We start from the raw sequence: 16665 nt of genomic DNA on the forward strand, positions 1-16665 counted from the left end.
GCGGCCCGTCGCGCGGCTCCCTCGCGGCGCCGCCTCATCCGCCTCACGGGGCCGCGCCGCCGCAGGTAAACGGCGGCCGCGCTTCCTCGCCGCACTTTCGCCACCCGCGGCGGGCAGGCGCGTGCGGGGAGCAGGCTGTTTATCCGYGGAGGCCGATTCGCCGCCCGCCGTTCCCGCCTCGGCTCCTCCTYCGCCATGGCGAGCGCGCCCTGAGGGGAGGCCGCCGCCATCGCCCGCCCCGCCGCCTTCCCGCTCCTGTCGCGGCTCGGCTGCCCCGCAGGAGGCCTGCGGGCTCCCGCAGGAAGCCACGGCGGCTGCTGGGCGGCGGCGGCTGCTTCCGATCGCCCCACGGCCGCTGCCCTGTCAGGTGAATCATGGCGGGTCTTGGCTCCACAGTTGGGCGCGTTCAACTTCGGGCTGCAGAGTGCTAAATCTGGAGTTATTTTGCCCTAAACGTCTTTTGTTTTACTTAAGAGCTCCTCAGTCCGCCTTGACAGAGACACCACAGTGAAAAGGCACAGCCGGCCCTGCTCTGTGGCGCTCCTGTCAACAGGGATTGTGCCCAGCCCTGTGCTGCTCCAAGGAACTGCCAAGATGCCAAAGCAGGTAAGGAAGCAAACCGGGATCTGTGTGCTGATTAAACTGAGGGAATTCCTGGCTGCTTTCCCTGCAGTCGAGCTCAAGGTAACTCCCCATGCGTTACTCAGCCCTGCTCTGTAAGCTCGGCGATGACAAACGAGCTGTTGCCTGTTCGGTGTTGAGCTGTGGCCTTTTTAGTTATTGAGATGTGCTGCTAAAACAGAGTAGCGATTGTTGTTATGTTATGCCATTGGCTTTAATAAGCGCTGCTAATGCATCTAGCGCATGTTCTTACGGATATATTTTTTTCTCCCAGTAAAATTAATGAATCAATGAGCTGTGCAGTACTACTTTAGAAGTAATTGCACTTTCAAATACTGCTTTTCTTTTGGCTAAATAATCAACATCTCAATGGATGTTGAACAAAAATGCATTCAGGCCAGCAAAAGGAAGCCCTTTCTCGGGTCTTGCAGTATTAGCAGCACAGTGGGACTCTACTGGTGTATGTAAAAGAGTAAATTTGCAAAAACTGATCTTGTCTGTGGAGTGCTTTATAATTGTGCATACCTCTTCTCTGTGAAAGCAGTGAGCTTTGTAACGTTTATTATGAAGAGAGTAGCAGAAATCACCTTGATGGCATCACTTAATTGCATTGCTAAGCATTTTCTTTGCTATGTAAACTTTGTGTAACTGGAAATGAGCTCTCCGCAAGATACAAAGCTCCTAAATAAGTTTACCTCMTGTCATGGCAATGCTGCTAACTGAACTGGACACTTTTTCTGTACAAACAAGGTGATACTGTTCATTGACTTGGTTAATTTGTAAAGAACTTGTGATTCTAAATACAAATGAGTAGGGATACTCTGAAGGAGCTTCTGTCAAGGAGAAGGGAGACAGAAAATGAATATCCAGAATAGAAAAATCAGGACTGGCATCTTTTCTCTCTTTAATTTTCAGTTCTCCCCGCCAAAATGACAAACAGGACCTGAAATCTCTGCTTGCCAAACTTTCCATTACGTGGAACAACTGTGTCCTTCCAACTAATATTGTCAAGGACACGGAAGCCCGGAAGCTAGGATTTAAATGCATAAAGACCTTCAAAGGGGACAAATCTTCACTTAATGCAGGCCACACATTATAATGTTACCATTTCCTTTCCCTGGCTGACCTGTGTACAATTCACTCTTGGGGCCATCAATATCTGCTCTTAAACTGAAGGTTTTTCCTAAGAAAAATGCACCTGCTTTAGCCTTTGCAGCCAGTCCTTCCTGCTTCTGCCAGCTCACAGAGCGTTTGTACTAAAGGGATGACATTCAGAGGCTTAGAAATCTACTGGTTAAGAATGCTGTATAAGTGTGTCTGTGCAGCATGACTGTAAAATTGCAAGCACCAGGGAGTGTGATCCCAAGGACATGTTCTTCCCAAGAGCCCTTCCTTACAGTCAGAATTGCCAGGGATAAATTCAGCTTATAAATGATGCTGCCAGCTTGCCATCTCTCATGCRGCAGATAATTCCTTTCTAAATATGGGATTCACTGTGGGAAGCACTGAGGCAGGGGGAGGGTTTTCATTGCCTTCAAATTGAGAGGAAGAATAGCTCAAATATACTAAGTTACGATTCCTGCTGAGACTGAACTGCTGATATTCAGAAGAGGAAGAAGAGCTGTGAACTACAGCTGACAAGATGAAAGTCCAGCTGTATCCAGCTTTTGATTGATGTTAATCTCTCTTGTCTCTTCTAGGTGAACGGCCAAAAAGACAACTCTGTCATGCATGGTGACCTCAGTGACTCTTTTGAAGAAGAAGTTAGAGCTCTTTTCAGTGACGAAGAAAAACTACATCTTTTTGATGACCTAACAAAAGTTAATCCAGTGACAACTACCACAGGTAAGTCTACTGTAGCACAGGCATCTCRCAAGGAATCCCTTTCCCTAGTGACCATCAATATATGGCAGTTACTATTCTCATTGCATTCATCCTATCATGAACACAGTAATTAAAGACTGAAAGCCCATTAAAGTCCTTAGAAATTCATGCCTGATTGATTCTTTTTAGCACTTTTGGCGCTTTTATTGTAGATTTAACTGTACTGATCTCTCAGCGAGCTCTGTATGCAGAACTCATGTTTGTGTTATTGGTCCAGACAACCAGCGGGTGGCCAAGAGTCAGTGCTACTGAAGGACTCGCAGATGAACATTCATTAACTAATGCCTTAAACACTTTTAAAAAAATAAATAAGCAACAGCAATTCATTAAAGATGCTTTAGTCTATTAGACATATATCACTTTCTTGCTAAGGTTGTCATTCTCTATTAAACCTAATAGGTAGCATATCTAAAAGGTTTTTTGTTGTTAGAAATAGGAGACATATTTTTCAAAAATTGCTAACAGAAGGTTTATCTTTCAGTTTTGAAATGTCTTCAAGCAAGATATGCAGTAAAGTTGTTTTATACAAATGCTGGTTGCAGCCTTGTGGCTTTAAATCCATTTCAGTCTATCTCCTGCCTCTATTCACCTGAACTTATGAGAGAGTATCACGCCGCACCTCGTCCTCAGGTAATCCTTTATAAATGAAATAGCTGTCCATCTGCAGAACTCAGAGGATGTCAAGTTCTTCTTCAAAAAGAAAATCCTAAAGGATAAAACCAATTTCTAGTGAAATAACAGTACTGCTAAAGCAGCAGCATTCAGATAGATGTGAGAGGGCCTTTGCTCTCCGCTGCTGTCGAACTGTATCATTATGGTCTCTTAAATCTCTTCTGTCTTACTGCCAGGATTTAAAACCTCACATATTTGTAGTGGCTGAGCAAACCTACAGAAATGTCCAAAGCCAGCTAGACCCCGTAAACCAGTCTATAATTGTCAGTGGAGAAAGTGGTGCTGGGAAGGTAAGGAGACTTTTTTTCTRCTTTTTTTTTTTCTGACATTGCTTTTATGTTTTGAGATTTTATGGTGCCAAGTATTTCAGTGAGCTAGGAAAAAAAAATTTCCATGACAGAGTATATAATCTGTCTACTGTAGTAAGGCTCTACTGAAATATGTGCAAAGCTTTAAGTGTCTATTGCAATCAAATAGATTGTATTTAGTAATAACAACTCTTTAGGCCACATCTGGAACATCTACGAAGGCAAAATGCAAATCATTCAACAGATAATGAAGCTGAATGAGTCAGTGCTACTCAGTCTCAGTCCATTAAGGAGCAAGTGTGGGTCTCAGCAAACCCTGTGTAAACACCCAGAAGAGATGGGGGAATTCAAGTCCAAACCTAAGCCTTGTTGTAATGATACATCCCTATTCAGCAAAATACTAAGGGATATTTTTAAGCCTGAGAACAGAATGATTTGCTGAGTGTTAATGGTGCAAAGTCCATTTATATTCAATTAATCTTAAGATACTAGCTGTTAATTCTAGCTGAGCTTCCAGATGGCTACATCTTGATAAAAATGTCATTCAGTAAAGTACTCATATTCCGATGACACTTAAATGTTGCACATAAGCATATGCATAAAAAATCTGCTAAACTGGGGCTGTAGATCTGATGTAGTTACTCTCTTTAGCATCACTGCCAGCTGCATACTGTGTTTTTCGTGGAAGCCAGCACTCTCTTACAAACTAACATAGTTGTTAATGTAGTAAAAACATATTGCCTGTTGACAGTCCTTCTCTTGCAGACGTGGACATCTCGCTGCCTTATGAAATTTTATGCTACCGTTGCTGCTTCAGTTACTTCCCCCAAAGGCAATGAAACTGTGGAGAGGATAGAGAAGAGAGTTTTGGATTCCAACCCTGTCATGGAAGCGTTTGGTATATGTGGCTTTTTAACAGCAAAGAGAAGTAATCGCCACTGTAGAAATTGTCTTTGTTAATGCATAAGTCTGAGCTGTCTTTTGTTCCTCTCCTTAAAAGACAAATTCWTCAAATACTGGAGCAATAAACAAATCACCTTAATGTCTATATATCCTACATGGAAGAGTAAAACCACTCTGATCATGCTGTATCTGTCACTGGTAACTTCACAGGAAATGCATGTACCCTGCGGAATAACAACAGTAGTCGTTTTGGAAAATATATCCAGCTTCAATTAGACAGGTGATAACAAGTGCCTATTATGCTTATTTGTTTGTTTTCTTTAAATCTTTAAAACAAAATTCTAAAATCTGCCATAGAGTATTTTGTGTATGAAGTTTTTTTTCCCCTCCAGATTCCACCATCTGAGTAGTGCTTCCATTCAGACATTCCTCTTGGAGAAGACTAGAGTTGCCTATCAGGCACCCAGTGAAAGAAACTTTCATATTTTTTATCAGGTTTGTGTCAGTTTCTCTATATATTTCTGACAAACAGTGCAAATGAAATTACCTGATACAGCAGAGTTGTGCTTTCCAATAKTGAACAGTTTTCCTGTTTATTTACTCTCTGCCATGTTTTCAAATCAAGTCATGCTCACAGTGTGCTATTTTTCATTCTCTGAGAAACAAATGCCAGAGGCAGAATTCAGGCATTACCTTGTTTTCTGTCTCCAGATCACAAAAGGTGCTACTGCAGAGGAGAGGTTGGAATGGAAACTTCCCRAAGGAGCTCACTACCGCTGGCTGCCAAATTCTGAAAAAAATTTAGATGGTAAAAATTAGATTCATAGATTGTCCACTAATAACAGCTGTGACTATAGGGGGAAGGAGGCAGAAATGCATGTTCCCCAYTCAAACCCATGACCCGGTTTGGTCAGCCAACTGACTCCAGGTGTTGCTGCAGCAGACATTTTGCAAAGCATGAATCTAATTCTATAGAAGTTTCATTTTATGCTATGAAGAGTTTTCACCTGACTTAAAATAGCAGTTGCTGGCCTAAAGCATTTGCATCTCTCTGTGGCTGTGTTCAGAAGCTGTCTCAGCTTTGGATGTGCTTCAGCCATCTGCTACCTAAGCTCAGAAACCATCAGAGCCAGCAGTTAGTCAGTGGCTTGTACTCTGGAATTAACCAGAAAACATCTGGTTACCTCAGTCTCTTTTGATAATTCTAGCTAATCTGGAATGTAGTGTGGTGGTCTGCATGCTAGTGATTTTGTGCATGGCTTTCTTTTAAATGACACTTGTTTGGCTTTTCAGAGGACTGCTTCAAGGTGACCAGAGATGCAATGTTTCACTTGGGCATTGATCACTCCACACAGAACAATATTTTCAAGGTCAGGTACAATGCAGCACAAGCATCATGAGGCTGCTGGTGATATTTGGGATATCTTTTTAGTATGGGATTTCTGCATGACTCAGTCCATATAAGTGTACAGAGCATGGGTCATTTGATATCAAATGCTGCAATCCTGACTTGAGGACCTGCAGCTGCACATTAGATTGCTAACCAAATACTAGTTTTTAACTAAAAGCAGCTGTGAAGTGTTGTGCAGGATTAGGAATTAAAGTAGAAGCTTGAAATCTACTTGTGTTTTACCTGTAGAAGTTTTCTTGTCCTGTTCATGTAAAAAGAGGAAACCTAAAAGGACGCTSATTTGATTGCAAGCTCTGTGCTAGAAAACTCACTGATTTTGGTATTTCCAGGTATTGTCAGGCCTTCTCCATCTTGGAAACATTCTGTTCTCTAATTCACTGGATGAATCTCAGCCTTGTGAACTACAAGACAAAGCCAAAGGTGAGGCACCAAGTATGCCAGGATCCAGTGTTATGTCAGTGCAGATTGCCTACAAGGAAAGATTTACTACACACTTCTGCTTGATAGGAGATTATCAGGGTCATGGACAGAGCAACATTTAAGTGTGTGCATGTTGAATACTTCATGGTTTCTGCATATTGCACAAACACAAACTTCAGGCTTTCTGCTCCGAGAGGGAATACCTTTTCATTACAGATCAAGGAAACTCCTACATTGGACAGTTCAAAATGGATTATCAGCAGAGCTGTTACGCTTGACTGCAATCCTACACTGACATCACAAGACTTTAAGAAACCTGACCCAAAGTGGAGAACGGGGCTTTTAAAATTAAGGCTCAGAAGTTTTCCTGATAAACACAGAAATTCCACCTAATCATAGCAAGTGATTACATTACTGTCCCACAAATTCCCGTTTTTTTCTAGTCATGATTGTTTTGTGTTCTCTGAGTATTAAAAATCTCTGCTCAAAAAGGTGAAAAATAACAGATAAACATAAAGGGTATTCTCCAAAATGTCTACTCTAGTGTGGCAAATTCTAGACTTTTTTGATACTGTTGATCCATTTTAAGTAGAAAACCCACAATTCTCCGGATACTGTATACAAATAAGAGACTGTTCTTTCAAACTTTTTTTTCCCTAATTTGGGTAAAATAACCACTACCCCACATTTAAGTTCGTTACTTCATGGAGGTCACTTCCAAAACTGTAAAGGGGCTGCATTCATTTGACACTTTCAGATAATCTTGCCATTTCTTTTTTGCCTTAAGAATTTGTGAAGAGTACTGGAGATTTACTGAAGATACCCATGGAGGAGCTTCTAGAGGCATTAAGAATTCGAACAATAACTGCTGGAAAACAGCAGCAAGTCTTCAAGAAACCTTGCTCCAGAGCTGAATGTGAGACTAGGAGGGACTGCCTGGCCAAACTGATCTATGCTAAGTAAGAACTGCTGCACTAATCTGTATAACTTTTGTTAGGTAATGACAAAGCCAGGGGAATTTTCTTTTCCTGGCATTTGCTTGGCCAAGTAGTAGTGTAACTGCCTGTTCCTTTCTCTATACACCCTAGATTCAATCATAGATGCTAGCATAGCTGCAGTAGGTGGGAGAGCTGCAGAGAACGGTTTCAGGYCAGCCAGGAGCATGTCATAACTCTGTTTCTTCCATGAGATACTGGAAAAAACAGTCATAAAGAAGCATTACTATGGTCATTCTAAGTGAGGACTTTTTCAACTAATCCAGTTGTTTTTGTCTACAGATTGTTTGAGTGGCTTGTTCAGGTTATAAACGAAAGCATCTACGCAGATCCATTGCTGTGGACCAACTTCATAGGTACAGTTATTCATCTCCGTTCTGAGAAAATCTAAGTCCTTCAAGCTAGCCCTAGACTAAAGTGCCTTATCTTCCCTTATTTCTCCTAGGTTTGCTGGATGTTTATGGTTTTGAATCTTTCCCTGAAAACAACTTGGAACAGCTTTGTATTAATTATGCCAATGAGAAACTACAGCAGCACTTTGTAGCACACTATCTGAAGGCACAACAGGTAATATTCCACTAAGATCAGAGGTCAAATATCTAATTTTAAAACAAAGTCTTTTGTCTTATTATTTCTATGAGACAAGTGCTCTGAAAGCTACAAAATCCCACTCAGGCTGGGACTGCCAGTCTGATAGAGGTAGTTCAGTCCTGTATTATATTATGCATGTATTACCATARTGCTCTTTCCAGTTAATGGCAATCTGAGATACTCTTTTTTTTTTATGGCATCCTCTGCCTCACTGTATAGTTGTATTAATTTATTCAGGAGATARCTATCACTTTGGCCATAATTTATTCTTTCATATGCCCAACCTTTCTTCTTACTGTCCTCCGAAATACACCAAARTTAATGGTCAGTGAGGATGGAAACCAAGTTCAAACACACAATTACTTTCTTTGAAACTTGATTCGTGACCTCTGTTTACAGTATCCCTCCCAATTACTGCCTGCCCTCTAACCCTTCTTTCTTTGGATATGTGCCAAACCACTTAGATGCCATTAGTAGCTGTGCTGAGCAAGCTTTTAGCAGGAAATTTAAAATAACTAGCAAGAGCTTGTGCCTGCTTAAACACTCCTGACAGTTTGTTCTGTAATTCAACATAAATATTGTACCAATTATTTCAGTCAATATCTTTCTCTTCTTTTTTTTTTTTTGGATCAGACTTTGTTGTCAACAGCACTCAGTTAGCAAGGTTTGGTACATAACGGTATAAGGCTATGCCTTAATCTAAGAAAGAAATCCTGTGTTCCTTGTCCCTCRCAGGAAACCCAGTACAACCAGAGGAGACTGAGTGTGTTTATTCTGTAAAGCAGAGTCTGTGAATTTCCTACTTTACTTAAATTGTTCCAGAGGGATCTGGTGCTACTTCCTTAGAGGCTACTTGGGACAGAGTGTCCTCTTTGAGCAGAGTTTTGGATGAGTAGGCTGAATCCTGGGATTAACCCATTAAACAGTAACTGTGTCTACCTGCAGAAAAGGCCTAGGGTTATTTGAGCTATAGTGCCCTCTGCCGCAGAATGTCCTGTCTTTCTCTTCCTTCAGGAGGAATATGCAGCTGAAGGTCTAGAATGGTCTTTCATAAACTACCAAGACAACCAGAACTGCCTGGATCTGATAGAGGGCAGTCCACTCAGCATTTTTTCTTTGCTGAATGAGGTAAGTGTGGATCTAAACTCTTAATGATCCTAACTTAGTCACCTCTTTCTTTCCCAGGCCACCAGAGAAAACATTAGCACTAAATTAGTACAAAATTGCCAACTATGAAACTTCTGCAGAGCTTATTTTTCAGAACAGCAAATTGATTAAAAAAAAGTTTTTTCATAGAATTTCAGGAGCTGCATATGAAAAGCAATTAGMAGAGTAAAACAGCTATGATTTTAAGTAAAAATGTCTCATGTTAATTATTAAAGGCAGCTGTTTATGGCAAAGAGCAAATGCTGCATGTTTTCCCTTGTTTGTTGTGCAGGAGTGTCGCCTGAATAGATCTTCTAATACTGACCTGTTTCAAACTCGTATTGAAAAAGCCTTGTCTAACAACCAATGTTTAAGTCGAAACAAGTTTAGTAAGAAGCCTAATTTTATTATTTCACATTATGCTGGGAAAGTCTGCTATGAACTGGCAACAATGGTGGAGAAAAATAAGGTAAAGAAAAATAATTCTTTAGTATGAGCCGATTTAAAAAAAAAAATCGCCACGGACACAATGTGATAATAATAATAAATGTGATCGTCCACAAATAAGAGGATCCCTTTTCAGTTCTGACCTCACAAAGAGTTATGGCAAATGGCTTTATGGGGATGCAATGAAATATAATCTCCTAATTAAAAAGAATTTTTTCTGATATCTGCTACAGACTGCCCTATCAGTAGTAAGAGAGTCCAGAGACTTCTGACTCGTTTAAATTGTGTAATGAGAAAAATGTCAGTAGCAGTCGTACATTTAATTAGACTTGGTAGATGTTTGGCCAAAGCCTGTTTTCTGTTCAGATCTGAATCTGCAGCTGCAGTTAAGTCACAACTGACATCGGAAGTGTAATGTCTGAAATAATTGCCATTTAATCCATGTGTGGAGTATTTATTAACCTTCAAAGGTGATAGTTTTCTGCCTACATTTATATACTAATGAGTCATGCTTGTGTTTGTAGGACCCCGTTCCACCAGAGCTGATCCATGTTTTGCAGAATTCATGGGACCCTTTGCTTCAAAAATTATTTCCCGTGACAGAAAGGAACCAAAATAACATCAATACCCAGAACAGAGCAGCTGTTGTTACAGTGGTGTCAAAGTTCAAGGTGTGTCCTATGCTTTCCCCTTCTGTCTTCCTCACTGGGTGAGAAAACAGTTTAGGTGACTAAACTCTTTAAAAAACAGCCAGATGAGTTTCTTACCATTTCCTCTATTAGTTGGATATATCCCTCTGTTAGGCTTCTTCCTGCCCATTCCTTATGGTGGTATAGCTGGGGCAGATCAACCCCTGCGATAGTTCAAGAAACTTTGAGTCTTCCAACAATAATTTTAAAAAAGGCTTCCATAGAGTGGAAATTCACAATAGCTATCCTTAAAGATGAGCTAAAATGGAGTCTATAAAAACATCTTTGCAAAAAGACCGCTAATTAGCTAAACTTTCTGTGGAGAAGGAATCAGTAATTACATCATATTTGTTTTCTGCAGGGGTCACTTGAGCATCTGATGCAGATTTTGAACAGCACTACACCTCATTATATCAGATGTATCAAGCCTAATGCTGACTGCAAGGCAATGACTTTTAAGGGAGAAGAGGTAACTCTCCGAAAGACCTTCCTCATTCAATCAATGGGAGGTTTTCTGTACACATTGCGTAAAGGGTTGYGTTTGGTCTTGTGTATGATCTTGATTCACTTACAAAGTTCTTTTCAAGACAGCGTTTGCCTAAGTCACCTCAATTTGTGTCYCAGGTTCTCAGCCAGCTTCAGGCATGTGGAATAGTAGAAGCCATCTCCATCAGCGCAGCCGGCTTCCCTATTAGGTAAGTCCAAACTTCTACAGCAGTGACTTTTACTACATGGTAAATAAATGGTACTTGCCTAAAATTAACTGTACTTTTGGCTATCAGGGTCTCCTTCCAAAGCTTCCTTGAGCGCTATGAAATACTGAGAAAGTCACGTGGGTGCAGTAAAAGCAGTRTATGTGATAAAAACAGCTATCATACTGCCAAGAAGAAAGGTATGTTTTTTTCAATCGTCCATCTGCTATAGAGTAAAATATGTCACTGCACCAACTTGATATTGTATAGATAGAATTGATTMCTGAATTCAGCAATATAGAAACCATTATCTCAAGATTAAGATATTGTTTAGAAGCTGTCACCAACTTCAGTTCCTCAGTTTCCGAGTGCTTAGAGTAGGCTCCTTTAAAAATGAAAGTCTGCCAGTGTCACTGTTATTATTTTCCTGTCTATCTTGAGTAAAACAATTACAGTTAACAGTGGTGTTTGGGGTCCACCTCCCGTTTAGGGACTAATTTAAATCAGAGTTGGTTTCTAAGTAAACTTGAAAAACACTTACCTTTTTTGTTTCCTTGTGTTTCTTCTCCTTTCTTTTTTGTTTCACCTTGTTTTCTTGTCAAACACATTGACCTAGCTTACTCGGATTCTCCTGCWATTCTTCTGCTTCTTTAACCTGTTGCAAACTTCTGTATGAGATTCTTTTTCCAAAGCAAGAGCAAGGATGGACTTTAAAAACTGTAATCCAATCAAGGATCATTGGATTACAAGGTAACATCTTTGGCATGAACACCTGAAAGAAGCTCAAATGTTTACATTTAATATTGAGAGTTAATGCAACCTCCCTTATCTCCCCTRAATTATTCCCATCTTGACCTACTARGTTTGTTGAGTAACCTGGGAGCATGGGAAACAAGTACCAGCCTATTTCAGATAGGCAAAATGGCTGGAAAACTCTTCACCTTGAGGCACTGTTACTTGATAGCTACTTTTAATCAAGAGAGGAGGATGATGCAAGAAATTACCAACTGGAAGATTAGTTTCCCACCATCTTTCCCCCTCATTAACTGAAATGCCCATCAGCTGGGCATTTCACCCCACCCATTAGCTGAAATGCCTCATTGTGATAGATTACTAGTCCTTTTTATCARGTAACAAGCTGCAAACATGCATAACAGTATCCTATGCATGGAGATAAGTTTTTGGTTCTGCGCAWCAGCCCCATGAACAGTATTATAATCTCCAATTGTTTTTGTGTAAGCAAGAATTGTTTATAATCATTTTCAGTACCTTAAAACACTCTCATCTCCTTAGAACTACTTATAGCAGAAAAACACTATCAAGGATGGCGAGATACAAAGATCAGCAAGTTCCTGAACTGGGCATGCAGATACTCACGCAGCATTGCCTTGAACAACACAGTCTCTTTGAAGGACAGGTCTGAATTGTGTCTACCTCTATCTCCGAGTAGATTTATCTGTCCGACCTGCTTGTCTCTTAGTACACATACACAAGAAATGCATACCATGTCCCTGAAGTGATTTTAATAACTTCTAGTTGCTATAGTTAACTCCTGCTTAGTACATATCTCCAATTCCTTTAGCTGTTTCTGGCAACCTGTGAAAGCTTTGGAACTGTAACTGCATTCCTTCCTTTTCTATTCTTGTGTTTACAGTATACTAAAGCTATGAGTCTAATTCCTTTACTTTTTTCCTCCTTTTTCCCAGTAGTTTTGAGTTTGGGGTAGTTCATTAGATTTCCTTAGGAGTGAGTTGCTCAAATGTATTCTTAATTGCCCTGCTGTTGCTTTCTAATGCTCCCATGTAGGACACTTTTACAATGTCAGAACGGTTGAGCCCTCCATTTGTCTGTATCTGCCCAAAAGACAATTGCTCATCTGTGCTGGTCTGGATACGCTAGAGTAGTGGTGGTAAGACAACATGGGTTAGCAACCAAACTACACTCTATTTTAAAACATTGGGCTAACTTTCTCGTTGTTAACACATGGTGTAATCTATGGTGTTAAATTTTTCCATTAAACATGTCTAGAACTAGTATAGTAGTATCTCAGCCATCACCTCCTCCCCCGCCCATAGGARTATACTCCCTAAAGGACCAGGAAGTCTCCGCATTAGGACAGTTATTTGGTACTAATTTCTAACTTCTGCAATATATTAATGCTTCATTTACAGGTGAGACTGCAGAAACCTATGAGGACAAACCATTATGTTCTGTCATTTATGACATTCTTCAGAATGTGGTTATGGAACAAACTACCACTGAGGCTGCAGGGAACAGATCAGAAAACTCTTCAGTGTACTGTGGCAAAACAAAAGTATTTATGACTAACTCTGTGGTAAGAATGGTATTTCCTTGCTAAGGCTTCTAAAGCATACTTATGTAATGGAGAGTTTTGGCACAGATGATAATGCTTTCATTTTAATTTTAGATGTTGGCTAGTAAGCATTGAAGCAATGCTCTCACTTCTAAAACATGATCCAGTAGTCTTTAAACTTAAATACATATTCACTAATGCCTGGTATTTAARTGGTTTTCTGAGAAGCACCAAATCATTGTAGAAGATGAACATAACTCTGTTCCAAAGYATTAACTACAGGCTTGTATCCCCAATGCAGCTAGAGCATCTTGAAGCTAGAAGAGTACATGTATTAAATGAGAAAGCATTTTGCATTCAGTGTTGCTGGAGAAGATTTAAACAGAAGAAATTAGCGAAGGAGAGATGGTCTGCAACCATCATCCAAGCAGGTAATTTGCCCGGGTGCGGCTAAACATGATGCAACAAGCAACATTACTAATTAYACTAGCTAAAATGGCACCAGAGAATTTAATAATCATAGAGAAAGTTTAAGTGCCATGCCTTACATAATGTGTGACAGCTTCCAAAATTCTTGGTACTCACATTTCTTTTGATTAAATTTTCAGCTATTCGTTCCTGGTTAGCCAAGAATCGCTTCCGAAGGATGCGCAGGGCAGCTAATGTTATAAAGCATGGCTGGAGGAGATGGAAAGTAAGTACATTGGTAAGGAAAAGCACTGAAGGTTTGGTGAGGTTAGGCTTTTCAGGGAAGTGGGATAGAATCTACCTCTGTCAAGTAACCATACAAAAATAACAGAGTCCGGTTAGAGTACTGAAAACTCTTCTCAAGCTGARGAGCAGAAGACTGACTCCAGTCTTGTGTAGCTGCTGCTGCAGGGTAGCAGCATAAMGGCTACTGAATAAACTCACTTCTTTTATCTTGATCAAATGCACAAACGTTCCAAATACTGTCTTATCCCTTAAGGTATCCTGTTCTGTAGGCTTGAACTTAGTTTTRCTGTCCTAACTTGTATTCAAGCTTRTTGATTGTTCTGCATCTCTTCCTCAGACAAAAATGGCTGCTTTAGCAGCAGAAGAGTTGGACGACGGCTTTTTCCCTGGAGCTACAATGACCTCGGCCAAACCACAGTGCCCTTTGGAAACAACTTGGCCTCTCAGTGCAATAATTACCTTCTGGCCTCTGGGCCTCGTCCTGTCTGCTGCACCCGTTACTGTAGGGGGGGTGCGGAGAGAGCTCTCTCTGCTCGCCTGCTTGAAAGTGCTCCAGGAGAACCACAGCTACAAGGTGGAAAACAGTTTCTTTGGTTGTGGCATCACTTCAGTTAGAGCTCTCCCACAGGTAACGTACCTTACGCGCTACTCACTGTCCTGGAAGGCTTCCTCTATCCCGATCCWTGTCCAAAGGCTGCTTATACACTTCAGCACGAGGAGGAAAATGTAGCTCAAATCTGACAAAACGCTAACTGAGCTCTCTCTCTCTTTCTTCCAGGGCTCTATTAAGTTTCACTGTAAGAAGTCTCCCCTGCATTACGCAAACGTCAGTCCGCATACAGATGCCTATTCCATCACTGGATTTAACCAGATTTTATTGGACAGACAGAAACTCCTTCCCACATAAGCTTTGGCCATCTTCGTGCACTGTACTTTCCAGGGAAGAACTGCCTGTAAGCTGCTGCTTTCAAATACTTTAATCAACGTCCATATCTGCTGCTACCTCAAAGCTTTCTATAGTCATGCATCCTATGTATCATAACATATACTTAAAATTTAAAACAAGCTGGTGGGGGGCATTCCTCTTCTGACATATATCCACATATTAGAGGAAAGGTCAGCACTAGGAGAGAACACTTGACATAAAGTAGATCAAATACTTTGAACGATATATACTTGAACAAAGCAACTTAGCACTACATGGAGAAGCAAGGGACTGRTAATAAGAGAGCAAAAAAATGAATGCACTTGTTTTCTGCAGGATTCTCAGCAGGAGCTATGAACAACTGTTCTAACTGAACACACCTGTGTTCAATAATATTCTAACACTTCTGACAGTGACTGAGAAGGTGACTAGCAGTCCAATATAACACTTACGGCAGATATCTCAGGTAAAAGAGAAACTGTACTCTTGTTTTTTATATGTGGGACCAAAAAAATCTATGTAAGCTCACAACTGCCATGGATTTCTAGCAGGAGCTAGTCACTAACATCAAATCTGCCAAGGCACTAAGGTTCTCTGTTCTTATCAGAAGAGCTTTGAACAGTCTCTTTTTGTTGCTCACATGGATCTCAAAAGAGATTTAGTTCATCTGTGTACACCACTTTTAAATAAAYCATTAAATATCCTGAAAATGCATCTGACCCCAGCATGGCTTAGTTAACAAGAACATTTAAGATCTGTTTGTGGATTAAGATAAATGAGAACATTTTTAATAACTGTTTTTATTAGAAGGAGCATTTCCTATGGTTGACAGGATTTTTGTACCAACAGAAACCGAGTCCTGAGAATATAAACTTTAATCCCTAGTGTTCAGAAATCTCTCCATTCCAACACTGTCCTTGACTGCCTGTGTCACTGCTTACCAGCAGCAAAATTAAATTTAGAGAACAGAAGTCCATGAGCAAAACATGACCAAAGCTAGAGGAAATACAGCATGATGTAGCCCAGCAGCTCATGGTGCTGGAGTATCTCTTCTCTCAGAGTAAAAATTTCAGGGAAAGAAAAACGTTCCCCACGAAGCTCACTCTGGAAGAATGTTCTCCTTCTCGGGGGGTTCCACAATTCTCAAACAGCAGTCTGCAAACTCAACAAATAACGGCTCCTGCATGTACTTTCTCATGAGGGAGCTTTTTTCCTCCGCTTGATCTATCGTTAGCAGTAGCTGCCGGAGGTGCGGGTTCTGGAGCAGGCCTCTCAGCTCTTCCGATTCCCCTTCAAAACAGAGACAAACACTGCTAGCCTGTAATACTACAAACACAAAAGGATCCAAACACCCTTGTTTTACAGAAAAAAAAAGGGTCCAAATACCCTTGTTTAACAGCAACAAAAATCAAGCACGGTTATCTGACAGCCCTACAGCCTTGCAAGGGGCTGCACGCCCAGAGCACAGGGAATTAACGGGAATTCCCGTTTCCCTGCCTGTTTTGCTTGACGCCCCCAGGAAACGCCACGCTTCGGGAGATTACCCAGCAGCTCGAGCTTCTGCAGCGGCACGCGGTCTTGCTCGTCGTCCTCCGTGAGGATGTCGGACACGGACCAGGCGCTGCCCGGGGCCCGCGGCGCCGCCGGCTGCTCCGGCGGCCGCTCCGGCGCCTCCCGCTCCCGCGGCCGGCCGCGCTCCGCCGCGCAGCGCTCTGCGGGACGAGGCGGCGTTAGCGGCGCGGCGGCCCCGCCGCTTCCCTTCCCTCCCCGCCGCGGCGCCCGCCACTTACCCCTGTGCGTCCTGCAGCAGGCCACGGAGCAGCTGCGGAGCCGTTAGAGAAACCGTTAGAGCAGCCGTTAGGACCGTTAGGCCGCGCTCCCCCAGCGCGCGGCCGTTCCTCCCCTCAGCGCTAGGCCCCGGCCCGCCGCCGCC

At 41.6% G+C, this 16665-nt stretch overlaps 2 protein-coding genes across 5 annotated transcripts in view; one reads left to right on the forward strand and one right to left on the reverse strand.

Moving 5' to 3' along the window:
* Positions 1-325: 325 nt before the first annotated feature.
* MYO19 (myosin XIX) lies at positions 326-15387 on the forward strand. 4 transcript variants are annotated; one of them, XM_026047790.1, is made up of 25 exons: positions 326-367; positions 475-606; positions 2322-2466; positions 2987-3135; positions 3354-3467; positions 4251-4383; positions 4599-4668; positions 4781-4883; positions 5100-5196; positions 5682-5758; positions 6129-6219; positions 7007-7178; positions 7497-7570; positions 7660-7781; positions 8820-8933; positions 9244-9420; positions 9923-10069; positions 10449-10556; positions 10712-10782; positions 10870-10979; positions 12951-13114; positions 13395-13524; positions 13702-13787; positions 14145-14435; positions 14586-15359. In XM_026047790.1, the coding sequence occupies exons 2-25, from the start codon at positions 595-597 to the stop codon at positions 14712-14714; spliced, it is 2886 nt and encodes a 961-aa protein (XP_025903575.1). In that variant the 5' UTR covers positions 326-367; positions 475-594; the 3' UTR covers positions 14715-15359. The 4 variants fall into 4 exon arrangements, with proteins under 4 accessions (XP_025903575.1, XP_025903573.1, XP_025903574.1 ...); XM_026047788.1 differs by lacking the exon at positions 326-367 and having other exon boundaries at positions 554-606; positions 14586-14760; positions 15069-15387; XM_026047789.1 differs by lacking the exon at positions 326-367 and having other exon boundaries at positions 554-606; positions 9959-10069.
* A 190-nt stretch (positions 15388-15577) lies between these two features.
* ZNHIT3 (zinc finger HIT-type containing 3) overlaps positions 15578-16665 on the reverse strand; it is a 1356-nt gene continuing 268 nt past the window's right edge. The window contains exons 2-3 of the mRNA XM_026047890.1: positions 16277-16444; positions 15578-16022 (exon numbers count right to left, since the gene is read on the reverse strand). Of these exons, the coding sequence (XP_025903675.1) occupies positions 15832-16022; positions 16277-16444 (359 nt within the window). The 3' untranslated portion in view covers positions 15578-15831. The remainder of the gene's footprint in view (positions 16023-16276; positions 16445-16665) is intronic.

Source organism: Nothoprocta perdicaria, unplaced genomic scaffold (genome assembly GCF_003342845.1).
Source record: "Nothoprocta perdicaria isolate Ctin4 unplaced genomic scaffold, notPer1 scaffold_50, whole genome shotgun sequence".
NCBI classification, from domain to species: domain Eukaryota; kingdom Metazoa; phylum Chordata; class Aves; order Tinamiformes; family Tinamidae; genus Nothoprocta; species Nothoprocta perdicaria.